A 26,435-nucleotide genomic window follows, 5' to 3' on the forward strand; every position below is an offset into this window, starting at 1 on the left:
TGGGCTAGATAATATGTTTGGTACTGTTGACACAAAAATGAATAAAACAGTTCTTGTCTTTAAAAGATTTATGGGAACCATAGACATGAAAACAATTTTTTTAATATCATATGGCATGTCTGATGATAAAATTAAAGACGGTAATATGGGAACATATGCATTTGTCACTACTATTCTATAGGCAATGAGCGAATTCAAGAGGATTTTAAGTGGGGGAATTATGTGGCCAGAATTCTGTTTGAGATAGAGCATAGTTAAAATTGTAAACAGTTAACTAATGGGAATTTACTATATAACTCAGGGAGCTCTCTATTCAATGCTCTCTGTTGACCTAAATAGGAAGGAAATCCAAAAAAGAGGGGATATATGTATACATATAGCTGATTCACGTTGCTGTACAATAGAAACTAACAACATTTTAAAGCAATTATACCCTGATGAAAATTAATTAAAAATAACTTTGAAAATTATAACACACTCATTAGCAATGCCTAGCAGGAGCTAATGTTTGTGGAAGAAGCTTAGGCCGAAGTTAGAGGTTTTGGATAAATAAGGCTCTAACTGTGGTATAACATGAGTTTGAGTGAACTCTGGGCGTTGGTGATGGACAGGGAGGCCTGGCGTGCTGTGATTCGTGGGGTCACAAAGAGTTGGATACGACTGAGTGACTGAACTAAACTGAACTATGGTATGAAAGGGATCACCCTGGGAGAGTGTGTGGATTGGATAAATCTGTTGACTGAGGATGGAATTGTGTGGAATACAAAAATATAAGGGGTAATATCAAAGAAAGAAATGTCTGTGAAAAAAACAAAGTAGGCATGATCATAGATGTGTTTGGTAATAAGAAACATAATGGAGGCTTTCTCCTCCCTGAAATACCATGGAAAAGGATTCCAAGAGGGTCCAAGAACTGGGTGTTGAGAAAAGGCTCTCACCAGTTATCAAGGTGGGGAATGCATAATGTAAAGAGAGAATAGTAATCCCAACACTTAAGATCTCAGGTAGGCTAAAGTACATGAAGCAGTAGGTGAATAATACAAAAGAATGCAATCAATGCCCGATAAAATATGATAGTAGAGAGGTCACAGTTTCGGGATGGGTCACTGGATAGGTAGAGGACATAGTGGTGATATTATAGTTAGATGGGTCAGCAGTACCACACCCGGAAACAGGTGGCAGGAAGACAAAGAGTAATGACCATACTGAAGCTGAGGGCTCAGCTCCTTTAGGATAAGTCACTATATGTTCATTGATAATTTAGTATTAGGCCAGGCTGAAAGTTGCTTCCATTGTGCCATAGAGTTCTTAAATGTAATGAGGCTAACCATTTCCTTTGAGTCACAGTAAAATTAAATTACCAACTTGATTAATATGAGATCTGGTTATGCTATTAGAAATATAACCAACATTTTTACCTTTTTTTTTTTTTTTCCAAAGGATTTTCCAGAAAAGGAGAAGTCCACAGCAAAGGCCCTGGAAGATGTAAAGGCGAACTTTTACTGTGAGTTATGTGACAAGCAGTACCACAAACACCAGGAGTTTGACAATCATATTAATTCCTATGACCATGCTCATAAGCAGGTAAGTTGAAGTGGGAAATAACCTTCGTATTCCTGGATTTCTACTTTCAGAATACAACGTATGTAACTGGCCTTATTTATCCTCATCTAAGTTCCTGAGATGTTATACCATTTTTTTTTCCTCGAAAGTTGTGTTTTTTTGTTTAAATATTAAGTGAAATACTTTTTCCTAGAAAGAATATAGGATCCAATAGTAGATTGACATTTATTTTAGGATTATATGTGTGAGGAAACCAGGACTCAGTAAAAATAAGGCGAGATTCAAAACCACCTAGCTACTTAGTGGCAGATCTAGAATATTGGACAAGCATTAGGATAAGATGTAGCATAGAATATTTTTGAGTTCCAAGGTATAGGGAATACTAAGTTTTGGGAGAAAAATTTTTCAAGAGATGTTATATTTTTCGCAAGAATATCCTTTTAGGAAAATCAAAGTGATTACTTAATAAATGAACCATTGCAGACAAGCTAACGAAGACAATCTCAGACAAAGGCAAAGTTGGGGGGTAATGGAAGATATATAAATATATAAATAAAATCAGTGTTGACATTCTACACAAAATTCTAAGATTATCTTTTTCCATTTGTCTGTTAAAGAGCAGGTTATTGTTCTTATCTGTTAAATTTTATTATTGCTGCATGATGTATGAGGATATTAGCACTTTAGGAATTATAGGTATCAAACACCACTAAGAAAGAAATCCCATATGGCCATAGGATTATTGCTAAAAGCTGCACAATCCTAATATCATGGAATATATGGATAAATCATGTATAATCTAGACCTATAATATTTATTCAGAGTGAAAAGCAATAAATATTTTGAATAACATCACTAATATGTATTGAGTACATATAAAATATATGGCTTTTACAGTTTCTATTAATATCCTTAAAGCTAGAGCATGAGTATATAATTGACTGGATGTCTCTGACAAGAACAAGAACAACAGGAATCATTGTTCAGGATTGAGATTTCCAAATCTTAATGTGCGTAATCATCACTTTGGAATCTGTTAATAATGCAGATACCTAGATTCTCCTTTAGCTATTCTAACTCAGTAGTTCTAAGATAGGGCTCAGGAACTTGCATTTTAAAGTGATACAAAATATAATTTTTCAAATGTATATATAAAAATGAAGTATGTGACTACCATCCAACTCCAACAATGATCTGTCTTGTTTCATTCATAGTACCACAATTTACTCCTCACACCTGCCACCACCTTGGATTATTTTGAAGCAAGCTCCAGATATCGTATCATTTCATGTGAAAATATTTCAAGATGTTTAATTATGCTTAGACAACATAGCCATCATCATACCTAAAGTTAACAGTGTCTTGGTATAGGTCATTTGTCTCATAAATGATTTGTAAGTTTGGATTTGTTGAAATCCAAATGTGTCACAATTTTAGCTGATACATAAGTTTCTTTTAATATTTATTTAAACTATGGGTTTTCCACTCCCCCTTTAAATTGTGCCCCTTGCAGTTTGTTTGTTGAAAAATTGGATTGTTTCACACATTTGAGATTTTGCTGAATATGAATCAGTGTTGTCTTTTCACATTTTTTCTGTCTTCTGTATTTCCTTTAAACTGATTGTTACAGATAAAACCTGTCAAATGCTGGTTCCTTAGCAAAAACAGAGTAGAGAGTGTGTTGTATCTTTCCATAAGGAAGTATATGAGATCAAGTTTTCTTTCTTTCTATGACTTGCCGTTTATGAGTGGGTTTAGGTACAATTGCCTTGATCGTTAATTACCCCACCTACAGTTTGCTTAAATCTATTACTTCATTTGGAGCTGTAAAATGATTATATTATCTCTGTGTCTTTTATTAGATAAAATATGTCTATAAAGACAAATTTCCCCAAAGTATCACCCGAAGTGAATTTTATGTAGGAGTGCTTCAGGCTGCATTTTAAGAAAAAATTTATTCTGGAGGTTTGGAGAAATCTCCAAAAGTGACCATGGAAGGTCTCATGGGACAGTGATATTTGATCTGTGTTTTAGATATATACAAGTAAATATGGAAAAAGAGATTCAAGATGGGATAGCATTCTTGATAGTGGAAACACAAGGAGCTAAGGTGAGGAAATGGAGGAGTACAAGGCCTCTTTTGTAGAAAGTATTGGACTCCAGGAGGGTGAATTGTCCACACTTGATCTGCCTTCTACAGCCTGCCTTTCACTCTGGAATTCTGCCTCATCAGTTCCCTTTTTTATCACTTTCCTTAATTTTATTTCTATTGTCTTTCTCACATTTTGATAAAACAACCCTTCCTCAATCCTTATATTCCATCTATTTCCCCATTTCTGCTTTTGTTTTTTTTGTTTTTTTTAAGGCTTCCTAGCTTTCTAACATTCCTAGGCATGCTCCTTGTTCAAGCAGTGATTGAGTTTCCATTATTTATTTTTGTGCTGATTATAGAGAGTGGAAAAAATGATCCCTAATTTCAGGAGGCCTATTATCTTGCCTGGAAAATTCCATGGACAGAGTAGTTTAGTAGGTTACAGTCCATGCAGTGGCAAAGATTCAATATTAGAGAAATTATTATCTAGGATACTAAAAGAACATATAAAAATTATTTAGCAATGACGAGTTGACAAATGAAATAGAAATCCTAAAAATGAATTAGAAGTTAGCCATGTTAACCAACTACGAATGGAAAGTTACCTTTATGGTAGAAAGGCATGGGGGCAGTTATAAAGCATGACCCACACATAAAGAAGCTGCAAAAGAATACATTGTGATCACTAAAGTCATCATCAGTGTCTTGGGGACTTTAAAAATCTTTGAAGCTCTCCTTCATCCCTCCCATTCTTCTCTTGCAATAGACCTCATTCTCCATCTTCCCTTTGCATTCTCTTTTCACCATCTATGTTAATCTCACTCCTGATTCTTTGCTAGCGCCTTCTAACTGGACTCCCTGCTTCTAGTATTTTCCATGTTCTACACTGACCTATCCATTTCCAGCCAGATTGATCTTCCCAAACTCTCACATTTATTCAATCACTCCCCTTGGAAATCTTCAATGACTGCTGGCTGACATTTTGTAAAAGTCTGAATTACTTAGTTTGTCATTCAAGATACCCACGGTTTGGCTCTGGCATCTATTTCCAGATTTATCTCCTTCAAACCCAGAATTTTCCTAGTTTCTTAAAAAATTCATTATGCTTTTCCACCTGCTCATATTGGCTCATAATCTTCCCTCTGTCTGGGATCCCCTCCTGTCTTATGGCTGTATTTCAACATATGCTTCAGTAGATTTAATACACAGATTGATGACTTACATTTTGATATGAAAAAAGCTGAGATCTCATGGTAAGCGGACTTATCAACATTTTCTAAATTCCTTTTGATCAAAGGATCATTAATATTGTGCAGAATTTTGTACTTGCTGCCCACTTTGGGTAACACTGAAATAATTAAATTTACCACAGACCTTGTAAGATTACTTTCCTAGATCAATATTGAAATACTTCCATCTAAAGATTTATTTTGGCCCAAAATATTTTGAAAATTACCTGAACTCTAAATGAAGCTGAGTTTACAATTTGCCTTTTAAATGAAACAATTTTAGATACAGAAAATAGGAAGTATGCACTAAAGTAAAATATACAAAAACTTTTTTTTTTGTTTTCAAATTCCGAAGCTAAATATGTCTATTTGGTTCTTGCTTCACTAACAGCTCTTCTTGATTGTGATGCTGATTATAATAACGGTAGTAGGGTTTTGGATGGGAGTATTTTCTAGCCTAACAGGAACAGTTGCCTTAATTTTATGTTCCATGGGGATTCAGAGTAAATATCTGGCCTCTTCTGTTGACAGGGTAACCCTCTCTACTTTCCTCTTCTCATTTATAATTACTCAGGATCCTGCAGTTTAATAAGTGATTTCTAAAGCATTTATGTTACCTTGTATCTAAATAGCAGTCCTATGTGTTTAATTCACTTTATTGCAAAGATCATATTATTCACAGATTTATTGTAATTATAGAGAAGTAAGTTAACACTTATGATTATACAGTGGAAGGGACAAATAGATTTAAAGGACTAGATCTGATAGACAGAGTGCTTGATGAACTATGGACAGATGTTCATGACATTGTACCGGAGACAGGGATCAAGACTAACCCCAGGAAAAAGAAATGCAAAAAAGCAAAATGGCTGTCTGCGGAGGCCTTAAAAAATAGCTGAGAAAAGAAGAGAAGCAAAGGAGAAAAGGATAGATATATCCATTTGAATGCAGAGTTCCAAAGAATAGCAAGGAGACATAAGAAAGACTTCCTCAGTGATCAATGCCAAGAAATAGAGGAAAACAATAGAATGGAAAAGACTAGAGATCTCTTCAAGAAAATTAGAGATACCAAGGGAAAACATTTCATGCAAAGATGGGCTCTAAAGGACAGAAATGGTATGCACCTGACAGACACAGAAGATACTAAGAAGAGGTGGCAAGAATACACAGATCAGATCAGATCAGATCATTCGCTCAGTTATGTCCTACTCTTTGCGATCCCATGAATCGCAGCACACCAGGCTTCCCTGTCCATCACCAACTCCCGGGGTTCACTGAGACTCACGTCCATAGAGTCAGTGATGCCATCCAGCCATCTCATCCTCTGTCATCCCCTTCTCCTCCTGCCCCCAATCCCTCCCAGCATCAGAGTCTTTTCCAATGAGTCAAGTCTTCACATGAGGTGGCCAAAGTACTGGAGTTTCAGCTTTAGCATCAGTCCTTCCAAAGAAATCCCAGGGCTGATCTCCTTCAGAATGGACTGGTTGGATCTCCTTGCAGTCCAAGGGACTCTCAAGAGTGTTCTCCAACACCACAGTTCAAACGCATCAATTATTCAGCATTCATCTTTTTTATAATCCAACTCTCACATCCATACATGATCACAGGAAAAACCATAGCCTTGACTAGACGAACCTTTGTTGGCAAAGTAATGTCTCTGCTTTTGAATATGCTATCTAGGTTGGTCATAACTTTCCTTCCAAGGAGTAAGTGTCTTTTAATTTCATGGCTGCAGTCACCATCTGTAGTGATTTTGGAGCCCAGAAAAATAAAGTCTGACACTGTTTCCACTGTATCCCCATCTATTTCCCATGAAGTGGTGGGACCAGATGCCATGATCTTCGTTTTCTGAATGTTGAGTTTTAAGCCGACTTTTTCACTCTCCACTTTCACTTTCATCAAGAGGCTTTTTAGTTCCTCTTCACTTTCTGCCATCTTTACAAAAAAGATCTTCAGACACCAGTTAATGACAATGGTGTGATCACTCACCTAGAGCCACATTCTGGAATGTGAAGTGGGTCTTAGGAAGCACCACTACAAACAAAGCGAGTGGAGGTGATGGAATCCCAGTTGAGCTATTTCATATCCTGAAAGATGATGCTGTGAAAGTGCTGCACTCAATATGCCAGCAAATCTGGAAAACTCAGCAGTGGCCACAGGACTGGAAAAGGTCAATTTTCATTCCAATCCCAAAGAAAGGCAATGCCAAAGAATGCTCAAACTACCGCATAATTGCCCTCATCTCACACGCTAGTAAAGAAATGCTCAAAATTATCCAAGTCAGGCTTCAGCAATATGTGAACCATGAACTTGCAGATGTTCAAGCTGGTTTTAGAAAAGGCAGAGGAACCAGAGATCAAATTGCCAACATCTGCTGGATCATGGAAAAAGCAAGAGAGTTCCAGAAAAACATCTATTTCTGCTTTACTGACTATGCCAAAGCTTTGATTATGTGGGTCACAATAAACTGTGGAAAATTCTGAAAGAGATGGGATTACCAGACCACCTGACCTGCCTCTTGAGAAACCTGTGTGCAGGTCAGGAAGCAACAGTGAGAACTGGACATGGAACAACACACTGGTTCAAAATTGGGAAAGGAGTATGTCAAGGCTGTATATTGTCACTCTGCTTATTTAACTTATATACAGAGTACATCATGAGAAATGGTGGGCTGGGTGAAGCACAAGCTGGAATAAAGATTGTCACGAGAAATATCAATAACCTCAGATATGCAGATGACACCACCCTTATGGCAGAAAGTGAAGAACTATGGAGCCTCTTGATAAAAGTGAAAGAGGAGAGTGAAAAAGTTGGCTTAAACATTAACATTCAGAAAACTAAGATCATGGCATTTGGTCCCATCATTTCATGGCAAATAGATGGGGAAACAGTGGAAACAATGAGATAATTTATTTGCGGGGGGGGCTCCAAAATCACTGCAGATGGTGATTGCAGCCCTGAAATTAAAAGATGCTTACTCCTTGGAAGGAAAGTTATGACCAACCTAGATAGCATATTCAAAAGCAGAGACATTACTTTGCCAACAAAGGTTCGTCTAGTCAAGGCTATGGTTTTTCCTGTGATCATGTATGGATGTGAGAGTTGGATTATAAAAAAGATGAATGCTGAATAATTGATGCGTTTGAACTGTGGTGTTGGAGAACACTCTTGAGAGTCCCTTGGACTGCAAGGAGATCCAACCATTCAGTCCTCAAGGAGATCAGTCCTGGGTATTCATTGGAAGGACTGATGTTGAAGCTGAAACTCCAATACTTTGGCCATCTGATTCGAAGAGCTGACTCATTGGAAAAGAGCCTGATGCTGGCAAAGATTGAGGGCAGGAGGAAAAGTGGACAATGGGGAATGAGATAGTTGGATGGCATCATGGATTCAATGGACATGAATTTGGGTAGGCTCCAGGCGTTGGTGATGGACAGGGAGGCCTGGCGTACTGCAGGTCATGGGGTGGCAAAGAGCCGGGCACAAGTGAGTGACTGAACTGAACTGAACTGAACTGAATTGAAGTTAACACATAACTTTTAAGAATGAAGTAAAATAATCTGGGACTCATAGCTTTGAACTAATTCCACTGGACATTTAATAATGTTTTCTGCTGCCACTGCTGTTGCTACTAAGTCTCTTCAATCGTGTCCAACTCTGTGTGACCCCATAGATGGCAGCCCACCAGGCTCCTCCATCCCTGGGATTCTCCAGGCAAGAACACTGGAGTGGGTTGCTATTTCCTTCCCCAATGAATGAAAGTGAAGAGTGAAAGTGAAGTCACTCAGTCACGTCTGACTCTTAGTGCCCCCATGGACTGCAGCGTAGGAGGCTCCTCTGTCCAGGGGATTTTCCAGGCAAGAGTACTGGAATGGGTTGCCTTTGCCTTCTCCAAATAATGTTTTCTATAATTTAATAAAAATTGAGATATGCTTCTTTTAGAAAAAGCTTATCAATAATTACAAAGCTATTTTTTTTTCAATTTCAACAATAAAAAATGAATTTCTAGATTTGACAATCATGTTCTATATGTAACTCAAGTTTTTAGAAATAATGATTTTTTTAGCTATTGCCTTGAACTTCTTAAAATTTTGTGTGAAATACTGGGCATTAATACTAAAGCAATTTGAATGTGTACACAAATTACTATTGCTTGGATAAAGAAAATATTGTAACTATTAATATAACTACCATGTCAATAACACTTAATTCCTTCTGAGACTATCAAGTTATAATCTTTTTTTCAGGATTGTTAGCTGCAAATGCATAATACTGAAACAAATAATACACATTCTCAGAAGGAATACAAGTTTCTTCTGCCCCAGAGACATTCTGACTCATCTCAGTTTAGAAAACACAAATGAGCCGAATCTCCGTACAATTAACCCATAAATATATCTTCAGTAATAAAAAACAAATCCACTTTTAGATCCTCCACATGTGACATTTAATCCTACTAATCTTCATTTGCTTCTCAATAGTATTTATTTTCACTCAGGAGTAGCTGTTCACTTCTCAAGCTTGGATTTGAACTCCAACTGATTCATTCTTAAATTACTGTCTCAGATTTTCCTCCATCTTTACTTGCTGCAGATAAAATAAGCAAAACAAAATTATCTCTTTTTATCTTGACTCCAAGTGGAAAAGATTCTCAAAGATGCTAAATGAATTCGATTTAATTACCCTTGCATTGTTCCTATAATTTGATTTATGTTTTATCCAAATACTGCTCAATGATGCATTTCATTATATCATATTTAAACTACTACTCATCTTATATGGCAACAGCATTTCAAAGTATATTTTATTTGTATGGTTTGTAAGATTAAAGAAGAAATACAAATTATAGTGTCTAGAATGAACACTCTCAGAACCATAAATGTTGGTAAAACAAAATCATACTTATTTCCTGCTGTATTTTGCATTCTATAACCTGAGGTTTCTTGTAGATTTTAAATTCCTATATCTGGTCCACACCCCTCTCACCCAAGAATTACCCACCAGTAATTGGAAACTCTATTAGCAAAGAAGTATAAAAGAACCAAGACTGATCTTATAATAGCTTCTGGATCATAATACTGGTTTCACCCTAGTTAGAGGCTTTTTAATCTTAAGATTACCTCCTAACTGAAAAATCAATTTAAAAATCTATGTTCTGGCTTTGTTTTTCAGATGTGCTAAGTGATTTCCTGCCTTAGTGCATTTGTCATATCTCTTTCTTCCATAAATTTTCTTTGAAATGATTTTCAAATTTCTGATTCCTCTCTTCATTTGAACCTTAGCTCAGTGTCATCTATTATGCATGGTCTTTCTTTTACATTCTAACTTGGGTAGTCAGTTGCCAGTTTTCCAAATTCCAGTACCTTATTGGTATTGTCTATGGGTTGGAATCAACTTATTCTGGCTCTCCAGAGCCAACTGTCTAATATTTAAGAATTTTGTGAACTGGTTCTTAAACCATTGGTAGCTTGAAATTATCCATGTTAGGAGATCCACAAACATACAAATAGGGCTTTATATATTTCATTTGATTTTTCCTTAGACTTGATATACCAGCACACCATTGTTTAATACTCTTTTAAAAAGAAAAAAAATTTTGCCTTTTGAAATTTTTGCCCCTTACCCTGTTCCCTGCCATTAACTTCACAAAGAGAAGAACGAGACATCATTGTCTCTGTTGGCTATGTATCCCCGTACTTCTGGAATTAGAGCAGGTCTAGCACATAGGAACCCACTCCAGTGTTCTTGCCTGGAAAATCCCAGGGACGGGGGAGCCTGGTGGGCTGCCGTCTATGGGGTCGCACAGAGTCGGACACGACTGAAGCGACTTAGCAGCAGCAGCAGCAGCACATAGGAAAGACTTAATAAAAATTTTTAAATGAATGAGTAGTTGAATAAGTGAGTTTCTAGAATTTATCATGCTACTCTGTCCTATATCAATATATTCACACATCATTGATTAATCACAGCTTCTTTTTTCTGCTGATTTTATTGAAATATAATTGTTGTACATCAATGTGTAAGTTTTAGGTTACAGCATGATTTGATTTACATATACTATGAAATGATAACCACAATAGATGGTATTGAGCTTTTTACTAAGTTATATGAGTTCTTCATATATGTTAGATATTAATCCCTTATCAGAAAGATAACTTGAAAATGTTTTTCCCATTTCATCGGTTATCTTTTCACTTTGTTTTTGATTAGGATTTCTACCTGGGCACTGTAGGTATGAACTCAGTCTGCCAAGTCCAAGTGCTGGCTGTTTTAAGACCCTCCACCTCACTTCTCTGTCATAATAAGATTCCCAGTGGTCGAGCCCTACAGATTCCCTTGCAATTTGGGGCAAGATCAAGGAACGGGCTCCCACAAAGTGACACACAGTGTTGGGGGTAGGGGTTGGCTGTCCACCCTGGATTGTCCTTGCTCACCGGAGAACCTGAAGACTAAGGGGATACCCTTCCACGTGGTAAGTGCTGGCCTCCTAGGGAAGGGACAGTAATATCCATGAGTAACTGCTTCTCTCACCTTGCAATTCAGCATCATGGTCTCCATGGTGCAAGGGGTGCTTTAGCCTCACCTCTTTATTCTAGGATTTTCTCAGTGATGTCTTGTTCTTGGATGGTTATTAGCTGTTCTCACCAGAGGGAACAAAGTCAGGAATGACCTATGTCACTATCTTTGTGATGTTACCCTTAATCACTCCTTAGGTAAGTAACGTGAATGTAGTGAGCAAAATCACAAGTTCTTTATAATTGTTAAGAAAAGGCTGTCATGAAAATCCATTTTTACAATTTTAGAAAATGCTTGGACCTATATTAATGTTGGGCACGACTGTGTGACTTCACTTTCACTTTTCACTTTCATGCATTGGAGAAGGAAATGGCAACCCATTCCAGTGTTCTTGCCTGGAGAATCCCAGGGACGGGGGAGCCTGGTGGGCTGCCGTCTATGGGGTCACACAGAGTCGGACATGACTGAAGTGACTTAGCAGCAGCAGCAGTGTTCTGCTCTAAGACTTTTAGACTTTACTCTGTGGGAAATTACTAGTCTCCATGGGCTTTTAAGTAAGCAAATGATAGTATCAGATTAGTGATTTAGAAGAAAAAACCTAAAAGCAGTTTAAGGATCAGAAGGTAAGAGAGCTCAGTTCTGCAGTCAGAAGGGAGCCTAAGAGAGATGACTCAAGTATTTACAGCAGTGACAAGGAGAGGAAGGGAGAAGGGTACATCTAGAACATTGTCCATGGCTTGCAGTATGTGAACACATGATCTTATATCACTTGTGATCAGATAAATAAAAATTTGGAGAGTTTTCAAAATGTCAAATATGAAAATAGAATTTTACTACCCACTGTTGACATGATGTAAGACACTAGAAACTGTAAAACATTACTGGGGGGATATAAATTGTTTCAGTCTTTGATGTTCAGCTTTGGATTATTTATCAAAAGACTTAAAATGTGAATTTTTCCTATTAACATTTCCATCTGGCATATATTCTAGAAGAATAATCGCATTAATGCCAAAGACTTATACACAAGGATATATAAAACAGAAAAATACCAAAAGTAATCTAAACATAGAGTGAAAAGAGAATAACTAAATTATGATACACATAAACCAAAGCTCTGTGTACAATTTAAAATCATTTTGGATCTATATTTTATATAAAATTAATTCTTAAAAGGAATGCTTGGATACTTGTTCATATTAAAAAATTAAGGAATACATAAATACGAAACACTGAGTAATAGTACTTAATTGCAATTTGGTCCATAAGTTTCTAAATGCTTATTATCAAATCATAAACTTTGTATAAAAGATAGACATAAAATATGATTATATTACACATATTAATCTGCCTCATATGTTTTTGTTTATATCTTATCAATCCATAGGACTTATATTTTATTGTGTTAATTCAGTGCTCAGAATTTATGTCATTTTGACTTGTAAATATTTTTAATTTGATCTGCATAAGGTACTATGCTTACTTTATGATCATATTTTCTTTCTTTTACACTTATTTTATTGCTGGAGTTAGAAACTGCCTTATTCTTATATGTGCTTCATTATTTAAAGTTGCTGCCTATTTCTAATTCATCTCTGACCTATCTACCATAAATAAGAAAAAAGTATCATTACAAAATATCAGATAAATGAAATACTAGGTCAATCAGTCCTAGTCCAGCCCCTCCCCTTTCGGACGAAGTCCTCTGTCTTTCTGCTCCAGTGTTACCAGGTTGCTCTCCAGATCTGCACAGATCTTCTTTCAGGATTTATCTTTGTCACCATCCTATGAATGCTTTTATTTCTCTCCTAGATTGATTTTATTTCTCTCCTAGATTATATTCCTTGTTTCCTTGATCTCATGACTTTCTATATCATATTTCCTCTTTTGGTGGAATCTATTCTGCAGAAGCTTCCTAAGCGCGTACTTACAAGGTAAAATTTTACGGCCCTTGTCTATCAGTAAATATAAATGTGTTTATTCTACACTTACATTTTATTTATTTTTCAACTGGCTTTTAGCCTTTAGTGTTGCTCCTGAAAAGTTATATGTCCTTTGGGATCCTAATTCTTCCTTTCAGAAACTTATAGACTCTACTCTTCCTCATTTCATTTTACGGAGAAGGCAATGGCACCCCACTGTAGTACTCTTGCCTAGAAAATCCCATGGATGGAGGAGCCTGGTAGGCTGCAGTCCATGGGGTTGCCAGGAGTTGGACACGACTGAGCAACTTCACTTTCACTTTTCACTTTCATGCATTGGAGAAGGAAATGGCAACCCACTCCAGTGTTCTTGCCTGGAGAATTCCAGGGACAGGGGAGCCTGGTGGGCTGCCGTCTATGGGGTCGCACAGAGTCGGACACGACTGAAGCGACTTAGCAGCAACAGCAGCAGCATTTCATTTTATATCAAACATTTTCATAGTGCCTGCTAGGAGGTACCAGTTCAGTTCAGTTCAGGCACTCAGTCGTGTCCGACTCTGTGACCACATGGACTACAGCATGCTAGGACTCCCTGTCCATTACCAACTCCCGGAGTTTACTCAAACTCATGTCCATTCAGTTGGTGATGCTATCCAACCATTTCATCTGTTGTCGTCCCCTTCTCCTCCTGCCTTCAACCTTTCCCAGCATCAAGGTCTCTAAAATGAGTCTGTTCTTCACATCAAGTGGCCAAAGTATTGGAGTTTCAGCTTCAGCATCAGTCTTTCCAATGAATATTCAAGACTGATTTCCTTTAGGATGGATGGTTTGATCTCCTTGCAGTCCAAGGGACTCTCAAGAGTCTTCTCCAAGACCACAGTTCAAAAGCATCAATTCTTTGGTGCTCAGCTCTCTTTATAGTCCAGCTCTCACACCCATAAATGCTACTGGAAAAACTATAGCTTTGACTAGACAGACCTTTGTTGGCAAAGTAATGTCTCTGCTTTTTAAAATGCTGTCTATGTTGGTCATAACTTTTCCAAGTAGCAAGCACCTTTTAATTTCATGGCTACAGTCACCATCTGCAGTGATTTTGGAGCCCAAGAAAATAAAGTCTGACACTGTTCCCACTGTTTCCCCATCTACTTGCCATGAAGAGATGGGACCAGATGCCATGATCTTAGTTTTCTGAATGTTGAGCTTTAAGCCAACTTTTTCACTCTCCTCTTTCACTTTCATCAAGAGGTTCTTTAGTTCTTTTTCGCTTTCTGCCATAAGGGTGGTATCATCTGCATATCTGAGGTTATTGATATTTCTCCCAGCAATCTTGATTCCAGCCTGTGCTTCATCCAGCCCAGCATTTCTCATGAGGTACTCTGCATATAAGTTAAATAAGCAGGGTGACAATGAGGTACTCTGCATGTAAGTTAAATAAGCAGGGTGACAATATACAGCCTCGACATACTCCTTTCCCAATTTTGAACCAGTCTGTTGTTCCATGTCAAGTTCTAACTGTTGCTTCCTGACCTGCATACAGGTTTCTCAACAGGCAGGTCAGGTGGTCTGGTATTCCCAACTCTTTCAGAATTTTCCACAGCTTATTGTGATCCACACAGTCAAAGGTTTTGGCATAGTCAATACAGCAGAAATAGATGTTTTTCTGGAACTCTCTTGCCTTTTTGATGATCCAGCAGATGTTGGCAATTTGATCTCTGGTTCCTCTGCATTTTCTAAAACCAGCTTGAACATCTGGAAGTTCATGGTTCATGTATTGCTGAAGCCCGGCTTAAAGAATTTTTTTTTTTTTTTTTTTGGCTTAAAGAATTTTGAGCATTACTTTATCAGTGTGTGAAATGAGTAAAATTGTGCAGTAGTTTGAGCATTCTTTGGCATTGCCTTTCTTTGGGATTGTATTGAATACTGACCTTTTCCAGTCCTGTGGCCACTGCTGAGTTTTCCAAATTTGCTGGCATGTTGAGTGCAGCACTTTCACAGCATCATCTTTTAGGATTTGAAATAGCTCAACTGGAATTTCATCCCTCCACTAGCTTTGTTTGTAATGAAGCTTTCTAAGGCCCATTTGACCTCACATTCCAGGATGTCTGGCTCCAAGTGAATGATCACACCATCATCGTGAAGATCTTTTTAATATAGTTCTTCTGTGTTTTCTTGACACCTCTTCTTAATATCTTCTGTGTCTATTAGATCCATACAATTTCTGTCCTTTATTTTGCCCATCTTTGCATGAAATGTTCCTTTGGTATCTCTAATTTTCTTGAAGAGATCTTTAGTCCTTCCCATTCTATTATTTTTGTCTATTTCTTTGCACTGATTGCTAAGGAATGCTTTCTTATCTCTCCTTTCCATTCTTTGGAAGTTTGCATTCAAATGGGTATATCTTTCCTTGTCTCCATTGCCTTTCAGTTCTCTTCTTTTCACAGCTATTTGTAAGGCCTCCTCAGACAACATTTTGCCATTTTGCATTTCTTTTTCATTAAGATGGTCTTGATCACTGCCTCCTATACAATGTCATGAACCTCCATCCATAGTTCTTCAGGCACTCTATCAGATCTAATCCCTTGAATCTATTTGTCACTTCCACTCTATATTCATAGTTTAGGTCATACCTAAATGGTCTAGTGGTTTTCCCTACTTTCTTCAATTTCACTATGCATTTGGCAATAAGGAGTTCATGATCTGAGCCACAGTCAGCTCCCAGTCTTGTTTTTGCTGACTGTATAGAGCTTCTCCATCTTTGGCTGCAAAGAATATAATCAATCTGATTGTGGTATTGACCATATGGTAATATCCATGTGTAAAGTCTTCTCTTGTGTTGTTGGAAGAGGGTGTTTGCTATGACCAGTGCATCGTCTTGTAAAACTCAATAGCCTTTGCCTTGCTTCATTCTTACTCCAAGGCCAAATTTGCCTGTTACTCCAGGTGTTTCTTGATTTCCTACTTTTGCATTCCAGTGCCCTATAATGAAAAGTACATCTTTTTTGGGTGTTAGTTCTAGATGGTCATGTAGGTCTTCATCAGTTCAGTTCAGTTCACTCACTAAGTCATGTCCGACTCTTTGCGACCCCATGAATCGCAGCACACCAGGCCTCCCTGTCCATCACCAACTCTCGGAGTTCACTCAGACTCATGTCCATCAAGTCAGTATGCCATCCAGCCATCTCATCCTCTGTCGTCCCCTTTTCCTCCTGCCCCTAATCCCTCCCAGCATCAGAGTCTTTTCCAATGAGTCGACTCTTTGCATGAGGTGGCCAAAGTACTGGAGTTTCAGCCTTAGCATCAGTCCTTCCAATGAACAGCCAGGACTGATTTCCTTTAGGATGGACTGGTTGGATCTCCTTGCAGTCCAAAGGACTCTCAGGAGTCTTCTCCAACACCACAGTTCAAAAGGATCAGTTCTTCAATGCTCAGCTTTCTTCACAGTCCAACTCTCACATCCATACATGACTACTGGAAAAACCATAGCCTTGACTAGACAGACCTTTGTTGGCAAAGTAATGTCTCTGCTTTTGAATATACTATCTAGGTTGGTCATAACTTTCCTTCCAAGGAGTAAGCATCTTTTAATTTCATGGCTGCAATCACTATCTGCAGTGATTTTGGAGCCCCAAAAAATAAAGTCTGCCACTGTTTCCAATGTTTCCCCATCTATTTCCCATGAAGTGATGGGACCAGATGCCATGATCTTCGTTTTCTGAATGTTGAGTTTTAAGCCAACTTTTTCACTCTCCTCTTTCACTTTCAAGAGGCTCTTTAGTTCCTCTTCACTTTCTGCCATAAGGGTGGTGTCATCTGCATATCTGAGGTTATTGATATTTCTCCCAGCAATCTTGATTCCAGCTTGTGCTTCTTCCAGCCTAGCATTTCTCATGATATACTCTGCATATAAGTTAAATAAGCAAGGTGACAATACACAGCCTTGACATACTCCTTTTTCTATTTGGAACCAGTCTGTTGTTCCATGTCCAGTTCTAACTGTTGCTTCCTGACCTGCATACAGGTTTCTCAACAGGCAGGTCAGGTGGTATGGTATTCCCATCTCTTTCAGAATTTTCCACAGTTTATTGTGATCCACACAGTCAAAGGCTTTGGCATAGTCAATAAAGCAGAAATAGATGTTTTTCTGGAACTCTCTTGCTTTTTCTATGATCCATCAGATGTTGGCAATTTGATCTCTGGTTCCTCTGCCTTTTCTAAAACCAGCTTGAACATCTGCAAGTTCATAGTTCACGTATTGCTAAAGTCTGGATTGGAGAATTTTGAGCATTTCTTTACTAGCGTGTGATGTGAGTGCAATTGTGCAGTAGTTTGAGCATTCTTTGGCATTGCCTTTCTTTGAGATTGGAATGAAAACTGACCTTTTCCAGTCCTGTGGCCACTGCTGAGTTTTCCAAATTTGCTGGCATATTGAGTGCAGCACTTTCACAGCATCATCTTTCAGGATTTGAAATAGGTCTTCATAGAACCATTCAATTTCAGCTTCTTCAGCATTATTGTTGGGGGCATAGACTTGGATTACTGTGATATTGAATGGTTTGCCTTGGAAACGAACAGAGATCATTCCGTCACTTTTGAGATTGTATCCAAGCACTGCATTTCAAACTCTTGTTGACTATGGTGGCTACTCCATTTCTTCTAAGGGATTCTTGCCCCCAGTATTAGATATAAGGGTCATCTGAATTAAATTCACCCATTCCAGTCCATTTTAGTTCACTGATTCCTAGAATGTCCATATTCACTCTTGCTGTTTCCTGTCTGACCACTTCCAATTTTCCTTGATTCATGTACCTAACATTCCAGGTTCCTATGTAATATTACTCTTTACAGTATTAGACTTTATTTCCATCACCAGTCACAGAATCAGATATTCCTAAACCTAGATTTCTAGCTGGTTTTCTCTCTCAAGAGAGTAGGCCTGCTCAGAACAGGATATCTGTCAGAACAGGATAGGAGCCTGGTGGCTCATTTATTCTTGTGTACTTTAGCCAGTTCTCTGGTTTTTAGTCCCAGTCTCTGCTTTTCCACTTCTACTTTCATAGCAGGGGTTTGTTAGATTAATGTCAACTTATCCTCATCTCAGCAGTCTGGTCTGCCTTGATGCACATCTTCTTTCCCCTCCCTGCCTGCCTCTGTCCCTTCCACCCTCTTCTTCTCTGCCTCCCTCTTACTCTCCTTCCCTCCCTCTCTCTCTCATTCTCTTTCTTTCCATGTACCCCACTATCTCCTTTATTTCTTAGTAAAACTGAACCAATGCTATGTTCCTCAGAGAGGTACTGTGACAATTAAATTTAAAAATGCACAACAACCCCTAACCCATGTCTAGCATAAGTACACAGTAGAGCTGATGGAGGCGTATTTTATTAGGTATGCTTTCCCAGGGAAATTCATACTGTCTTCATGTCTGGCTCTTTTTGACCCCATGGACTGTAGCCCACCAGGCTCCTCTGTCCATTGGATTTTCCAGGCAAGAATACTGGAGTGGTTTGCCCTTTTCTTCACCAGGGATCTTCTCAGCCCAGTGATTGAACTCATATCTCCTGCACCTACTGCATTGGTAGGAAGATTCTTTACCACTGAGCCACCTGGGAAGCCCTCATCAAAGGGAGGCTAGAGGGTGATTTTTTAAGAATAATGTATGAGAAATTTTTTCATCAAATGGAAAGTAAACTGAAAAAAAAACCTCGAATGTATCTTTTATCTCTGAAGTTATTATTGTATAACTTTGTGGTTAAATACAACTTTCTCTCATTTAATTTAATCTTGAGCCTGGACTAGGCAGTGAGAAAAAAATAGTAATTTGCTACTGCTCTTCAGTCCCTAGAGCCATAACATCTACTGGCCTTTTACTTCATGAACATAATTTAGCAACTTCACTTGGGTGTAGGTCAGATTTCAGACAGCATGAAAAACTGTATGGCAGAGTCTTGGTTCTAAAACATGCATATGCTTTTTGTGTTTGCAGATCTATAGGTTCCATTTTCCTAGCTTAATTTTTAGTTTTTTCAGCTTCCATTATAGCTTCCTGACACAATATTCCAGCATATTATGACAGCTCCATACTAAGTGAGTATTGCATGAAATTAATTCTGCAGTGTTTAATGATAGCATCTATTATCTCATTGTTCAAAATTTACAAGTGACAATATTATTCTTTTTACCTATTGAGTGGTACTATATTTTGAATATGTGGTTCTAGATGAGATTCTCCATACAACAATATAAATTAACTGGGTATTATAAAATAATACCCAGTATAATAAAATAGCTAAAATATTCCAGAGGTGTAGGTCAGGCCTGAGCTCACTGCAAACATATGTTAATGATAAAGCCAGAGGATAGAAATAGGAGCAATACTTTATATGTAAATCATTTTTAATTCATTGTTTTTATCCTATAGTCATGTAATTCTACCAGGCATACATGGCAATCATTCAGTAATTTACTATTTTAGGCATTTGTTCAAAAATCATTTGTGCTGTGTATATAGAACTGTGTGTTCTATAAATATAAAAATAAATAAGCACCTCTAATTTCTAGTTCATTATATATGGAACTTGGAATTTGTCACTCCTATCCACATAACCAGGAAAAAAAATTGAACAACCTGAAAATCAGCAACATTTCTTTGATCCATCAGAGAACTAAGATTCTGGGGAAAATTGCTCCACTCAAAACTGGAGATATAGATGAGTGGATACAGGAATCACAACTTGCTGAAGTATAGGGATTCAGAAGGAATACCAGAATGAGTAGCCATTCCCTTCTCGAGGGGGGTCTTTCTGATCCAGGGATTAAACCCGAGTCTCCTGCATTGCAGGAGAATTTATTTTACTGTCTGAGCCACCAGGGAAACCCAAGGAATCGGTAGCAGGGTAGGAAAAAATAAACTATAGTTGAGGAAATGCCAGAAGCTCAAAGTAGAAGAGTTTGAATTAAAACTCTAGTGGGGAGGGTGCAACCTTAGGTAGACCATCATGAGTTTATGCATTTTACCTTTGGAAGCTCTATTTTATAGTGAAGATGGGGTGGGGGGATTCCCTTGTGCTTTTGGCAGAGGTAGAGGAAAGGTAGCCATTTAAAAATGTCAGAGAATTCTGGTGTTCTTAACAGGATTTGTCCTCAAGAAAAGCTGTTTTACCAGAGCCTAACCAACACTGGAGGAGAAGGCAATGGCACCCCACTCCAGTACTCTTGCCTGGGAAATCCCATAGATGGAGGAGCCTGGTGGACTGCAGTCCATGGGGTCACGAAGAGTCGGACACGACTGAGCGACTTCACTTTCACGCATTGGAGAAGGAAATGGCAACCCACTCCAGTATTCTTGCCTGGAGAATCCCAGAGACTTGGGAGCCTGGTGGGCTGCTGTCTATGGGGTTGCACAGAGTCGGACACGACTGACGTGACTTAGCAGCAGCAACCAACATTGGAAATAGAAATACCCATCTCTGTCTCTAACCTTCCTCTCTCAACCAGTGGTGGTGTGGATGGGGATAGCCAGCCCTGAGAAGCATTTATGAAGGTTATAGCCCAGGGGATCACTAGAGACTGAGACATAATTAGAGGACTACAGAACTCCTTGTCTTTTCCCACCAAGCTTTTACCATCACATCAGTAGGGCTCCTACAAAATAATAGAAGAATACATCAGAAAGAATATATTTCTAACCTTACTTAAGAAGTCTCTAAGAAAACCTGAAGTGTGACAGAGGAAATAAAAACATGTATATCAGATGAAATTTAGCTCCTTATAGCTGCAGTTGTACCAAACAGTAAAGACAACCAAACTACTTGCCAAATAACTGCAAAACCTTACTCTAAAGATCTGTTTGTTTCTGTTCCATTTACCCAGTACAGTATGTCTGGCTTTCAAGAAAATAATTGCAAGACATACTAAAAAACAAAAAGCACAATTTGAAGAAACAGATCCAAAATCAGCACAAGACTCAAATATGCAAAGTTGTTGGAGTTCTAAGATTAGGAATTTAAATTAGGAATTTAAAGCAACTATGATTATTTTGCTAATGATTCTAATGGTAACAGTGGATACATAAAGACAGGTGAGTAATGAAAGCAGATACGGCTAAGGAAATAATCAGTGAGCTTGGGAAAAAATGCTAATAGAAGCTCCCAAAACTGAATGGGAAAAAGAAAAAAATGAAAAGGAGAAGACAGAGTATCCAAGACTCAATGGACAATTACAGAAGGAATAATTACAGAAGAAAAAAAAAACAAGATGTTTGAAGTAATCATGACTGAGAATTTCCCAAAATTAATTACAGACAATAAACTAAAGATTCAGGTAGCTCAGAAATACCAAAATGCTCAACAGATACATATATATTTATGTCTCAGCAGTAAAGATTCCACCCAATGCAGGAAGTAGGGTTCAATCCCTGGGTTGGGAAGATTCTCTGGGCAAGGAAATGACAACCTACTTCAGTATTCTTGCCTGGGAAATCCCATGGACAGAAGAGCCTTGTAGTATGTAGTCATTGGGGTCACAAAAGAGTTGGACATGACTTAGGACTAAACAACAACACATATCCAGGCATATCATATTCAAACTGCATAAATTTAAGAACAAAGAGAGAACCTTGAAAGAAGCCATTGGTCAGTGGAAAACACCTTAGATATAGAGAAGCAAGGATAAGAATTACACTACATCTCTCCTTAGAAACCATGCAATCAGGAAGAACAGAGTGAAATATTAAAGTTGAAAGAAAAAAAAATGCCAGTTTAGAATCCTGTGTTCAGTAAAACTGTCCTTTAAAAGTGGTGGCTAAGTAAACACTTTCTCAGGCAAAGAAAAATTGAGGGAATTTGTTGCCAGTAGATTTAGCTTATAAGAAGTGTTAAATGTGTCAGAAAGAAGGAAAATATATGTCAGAAATTCCATTTATATAATGAAAGGAAGAGCATTCAAGAAGAGATAATGAAAAATCAAAGAAATAATGAAGGTAAAATAAATCATATTTTCTTATTCTTGTTTTAACAAATAACTATTTATTCAAAATAATAATAGTATCAACCATGTAGTCAATAATTAAGGCTTATGGATAAGAGCCATGAATGACAGCAGGAAAGAACTGGAAATAAGTGACAGGAGGGAGGAGTTGGAAATATTGTGCTATAAGATAATTGCACTACCCAGGAAGTAGCTAGAGTATTATCTGAAAGACTTGGATTTCTTGTAAATATTTTTTTTTTATAGACTCAAGGGAAACTGCTAAAAGAAGTTAAAGAAGTATAATTGATATGCTAAGAAAGGAAAAAAATAGAATCCCAATTAAAACTAGAAAAGGCAGAAAAAGAGTTAAAACCAAAAAATAAGAACAATAAGAGCAGTTAATAGAAAAGAGTCACAAGTATGATAGAATTAATCCAACTATATCAATAATCACTTTAAATGTTAATGTTCTGAATTTATCAATTAAAAGACAGAGACTGTCAGTGTTCATTAAAAAAGAAAAAAAAAGAGAGACCCAAATATATTTTGTTTGAAAGAAACCCACTTTAAATAGGAAGACAAATTAAAAGTGATGGAGAAGTATATGCCTTGATAACACTAATCAAAAGAAAGTTGGAGTAACTATGTTAATTTTAGACAAAGCTGCCATTAAAGAAAGGAAAATTATCAGATAAAAAGACAGGCATTACATAACAATAAAGAGGTCAAAACATAAGTGAAAGTGAAAGTGACTCAGTCGTGTCTGAAGTCTGACTCTCTATGACCTCATGGACTATACAGTCCATGAAATTCTCCAGGCCAGAATACTGGAGTGGGTAGTCTTTCCCTTCTCCAGGGGATCTTCCCAACCCAGGGATTGAACCCAGGTGTCCCACATTGCAAGCAGATTCTTTAATTCTCTACCAGCTGAGACACCAGGGAAGCCCAAGAATACTGGAGAAAATAACCTATTCCTTCTCCAGTGGATCTTTCTGACTCAGGAATCGAACCAGGGTCGCCTGCATTGCAGGCATATTCTTTACCAGCTGGGCCACAAGGGAAGCCCCAAAACATCAAAGACATAATAATACTTGATGTGTGTGTGCCTAACAACAAAGCATCAAAATACATGAGCCAGAATCTGACAGAACTACAAAGAGAAACTGATAACCCACTACTAACACTTTTAGTGTTTCTATTAGTAATTGATATATCAAACAGGGAGAAAATCCATAAACACATGGCTGAACTGACAGGTTCAAGTGTCCAAGTGTCATCTATACACTACTTCATCCAACAGCATGAAAATGCATACTCCTCACAAGCTCACATGGAACATTCACCAAGATATTCTAGTCATAAAACACAACTTATATTAAAAAATAGAAATCACACAAAATATGCTCTCAGATAAAAATGAAATTAAGCTAGAAATCAATAATGGAAAGATACTGGAACCTCCTCCCAAAATAATTGGAGGCTAAAGCTATTTCTAAATAAATTGAATCAAAGAAGAAAGTCTCAATGAAAAAATTTTAAATATTTTGACATGTTCAAATAAAAGGTAATTTATCAAGATTTGTGGGCTGCAATCAAAACAGAGCCTAGAAAAATTATAGAATTGAATGTTATTTTAGAAGATCTAAAATCAACAATTTAAGCTTTTACCTTAGGAAACTACAGAAAAGAGCAAATTAATTTCAAAGTAAATGAAAATTAGAGCAAACCAATGAAATTAAAAACAGGAAAGCAATAAATTTAATAAAACCTAAAGTCAAGGCTATGGTTTTTCCTGTGGTCATGTATGGATGTGAGAGTTGGACTGTGAAGAAGGCTGAGTGCCGAAGAACTGATGCTTTTGAACTGTGGTGTTGGAGAAAACTCTTGAGAGTCCCTTGGACTGCAAGGAGATCCAACCAGTCCATTCTGAAGGAGATCAGCCCTGGGATTTCTTTGGAAGGAATGATGCTAAAGCTGAAACTACAGTACTTTGGCCACCTCATGAGAAGAGTTGACTCATTGGAGAAGACTCTGATGCTGGGAGGGATTGGGGGCAGGAGGAGAAGGGGACGGCAGAGGATGAGATGGCTGGATGGCATCACCGACTCGATGGACATGAGGCTGGGTGAACTCCAGGAGTTGTTGATGGACAGGGAGGCCTGGCGTGCTGTGATTCATGGGGTCGCAAAGAGTCGGACACAACTGAGTGACTGAACTGAACTGAACTGAAAGCTGGTTCTTGAAAAAAAGATCAATCAAATTGGTGCACCTCCAGCCAGGCTAACTGAAAAAAAGAGAGAGCCTAGACACAAATTACTAATATTAAAAATGAAATATCAAAATAATATTAAAAATGAAACAGGAAACATCTCTACTGATCTCATGGACTTTGAAAGGATAATAAAGGAGTATTATGAACAACTATATGCCTATAAAATTGATAACTTTTTTCTTTCTTAAAATATTTTTCACCAATTCTGATTCTTTGAGCAATAGTAGCAATGGCTTTCATAAAGTTAATTCAGTGGGAGAACCAAAGAAATTATGCCAGGGTATAAATATATGTGGACTTCCCTGGTCGTTCACCTGGTAAAGAATCAGCCTGCAATGGAGGAGACCTCAGTTTGATTCATGGGTTGGGAAGATCCCCTGGAGGAGGGCATGGCAACCCACTCCAGTATTGTCCAGAGAATCCCCAGGGACAGAGTACCTGGAGGGCGACAATCCGTGGGGTCGCAAAAAGTTGGACATGACTTAGTCGGAGTGACTAAGCATAGCACACATAAATATATGTGATTGTATGAGTTGCTCAGAAATTAATTCTGAGCAGAACAGTAAGTGCATAGTGAAGTTTTCTTTCAACAGCCATAAATTTGAGGTGTTTTTGTTAAGTATGAATATAGTCATTTCATTTGCAGACTAAAGACATACCCCTATGCTTTGGTTCTGTGAGAGAAACAAACTCAAGTTCATCTCAGTGTGGAAATGGGCTTCTGTTTGAGGACTAGTTTGGAGGAACACTGAAAAACATAGCCAAGATTTTTCTTAAGAGGTAGTTTTATATCTATTCTGGTGCAGAGAGTAAAATTCTCAATATTTTATAAGTGAGTTTGACTCAATTTTAGACAGAAAACTTTTAGAAATGAAGTCTGAACAACTTGTAAAAAAGTGAACTATATTTTCAATGTAGTAATAAAGTCATCTCAGTCAATAGCCATTAAAATTTTTAGCTCAATGATATAGCTTTCTGACTTATACCCCAAGATGAACTATGAAATGCATACCTAGTTAATATAATGAGCTTGTTATCAAAGTGGAGTTATTAAATACAAGCCAATTAATGGTTAAAGTATATAAACTTCCATTTACTCCTTTTGATTGAAATTATGATTCTGTAGTAGATTTTCCCCCTTTTCTTTCTTTTTAAAAAATTTTTTAATTCTGGTAAAAAATCTTTTGTTTTGTAATAATCAACTAAATGGGAAGAATTATATTGAATTGACTTTGAGTAAAATAGCTTTTCATACTTTTCATGGGGTTTTCAAGGCAAGAACACTGAAGTGGTTTGCCATTCCCTTCTTCAGTGGACCCTGCTTTGTCAGAACTCTCCATCTTGAGTGGCCCTACATGGTATGGCTCATAGTTTCATTGAGTTAGACAAGGCTGCATCCCTGTGATCAGTTCAGTTAGTTTTCAGCGATTGTGGTTTTCGTTCTGTTTGCCCTCTGATGAAAGAAGAGAGTGAAAAAGTTGGCTTTAATTTCAATATTGAAAAACCTAAGATCATAGCATCCAGTCCCAACACTTCATGGCAGATAGATGGGGAAACAATGGAAACAGTGACAGACTTTATTTTCTTGGGCTTCAAAATCACTGCAGATGGTGACTTCAGCCATGAAATTTAAAAAATGCTTGCTCCTTGGAAGAAAAGCTCTGACTACCTAGACAGCATATTAAAAAGCAGAGACATTACTTTGCTGACAAAGGCCCATCTAGTCAAAGCTATGGTTTTTCCAGTAGTCATGCATGGATGTGAGTGAGAGTTGGATCATAAAGAAAGCTGAGCACTGAAGAATTAATGCTTTTGCACTGTGGTGTTAGAGAACATTCTTGAGAGTCCCTTGGACTGCAAGGAGATCAAACCAGTCA

The 26,435-nt window shown here is 37.6% G+C and overlaps 1 protein-coding gene across 1 annotated transcript in view; it reads left to right on the top strand.

Annotated features, from left to right (window-relative positions):
• Positions 1–26,435, top strand: part of ZNF804B (zinc finger protein 804B) — a 567,979-nt gene that overhangs the window by 463,425 nt on the left and 78,119 nt on the right. Inside the window, 1 exon segment of the mRNA NM_001191503.2 lies at positions 1,441–1,584. Coding sequence (NP_001178432.2) covers positions 1,441–1,584 — 144 coding nt within the window.

This window comes from Bos taurus, chromosome 4 (assembly GCF_002263795.3).
Source record: "Bos taurus isolate L1 Dominette 01449 registration number 42190680 breed Hereford chromosome 4, ARS-UCD2.0, whole genome shotgun sequence".
Taxonomy (NCBI): Eukaryota; Metazoa; Chordata; class Mammalia; order Artiodactyla; family Bovidae; genus Bos; species Bos taurus.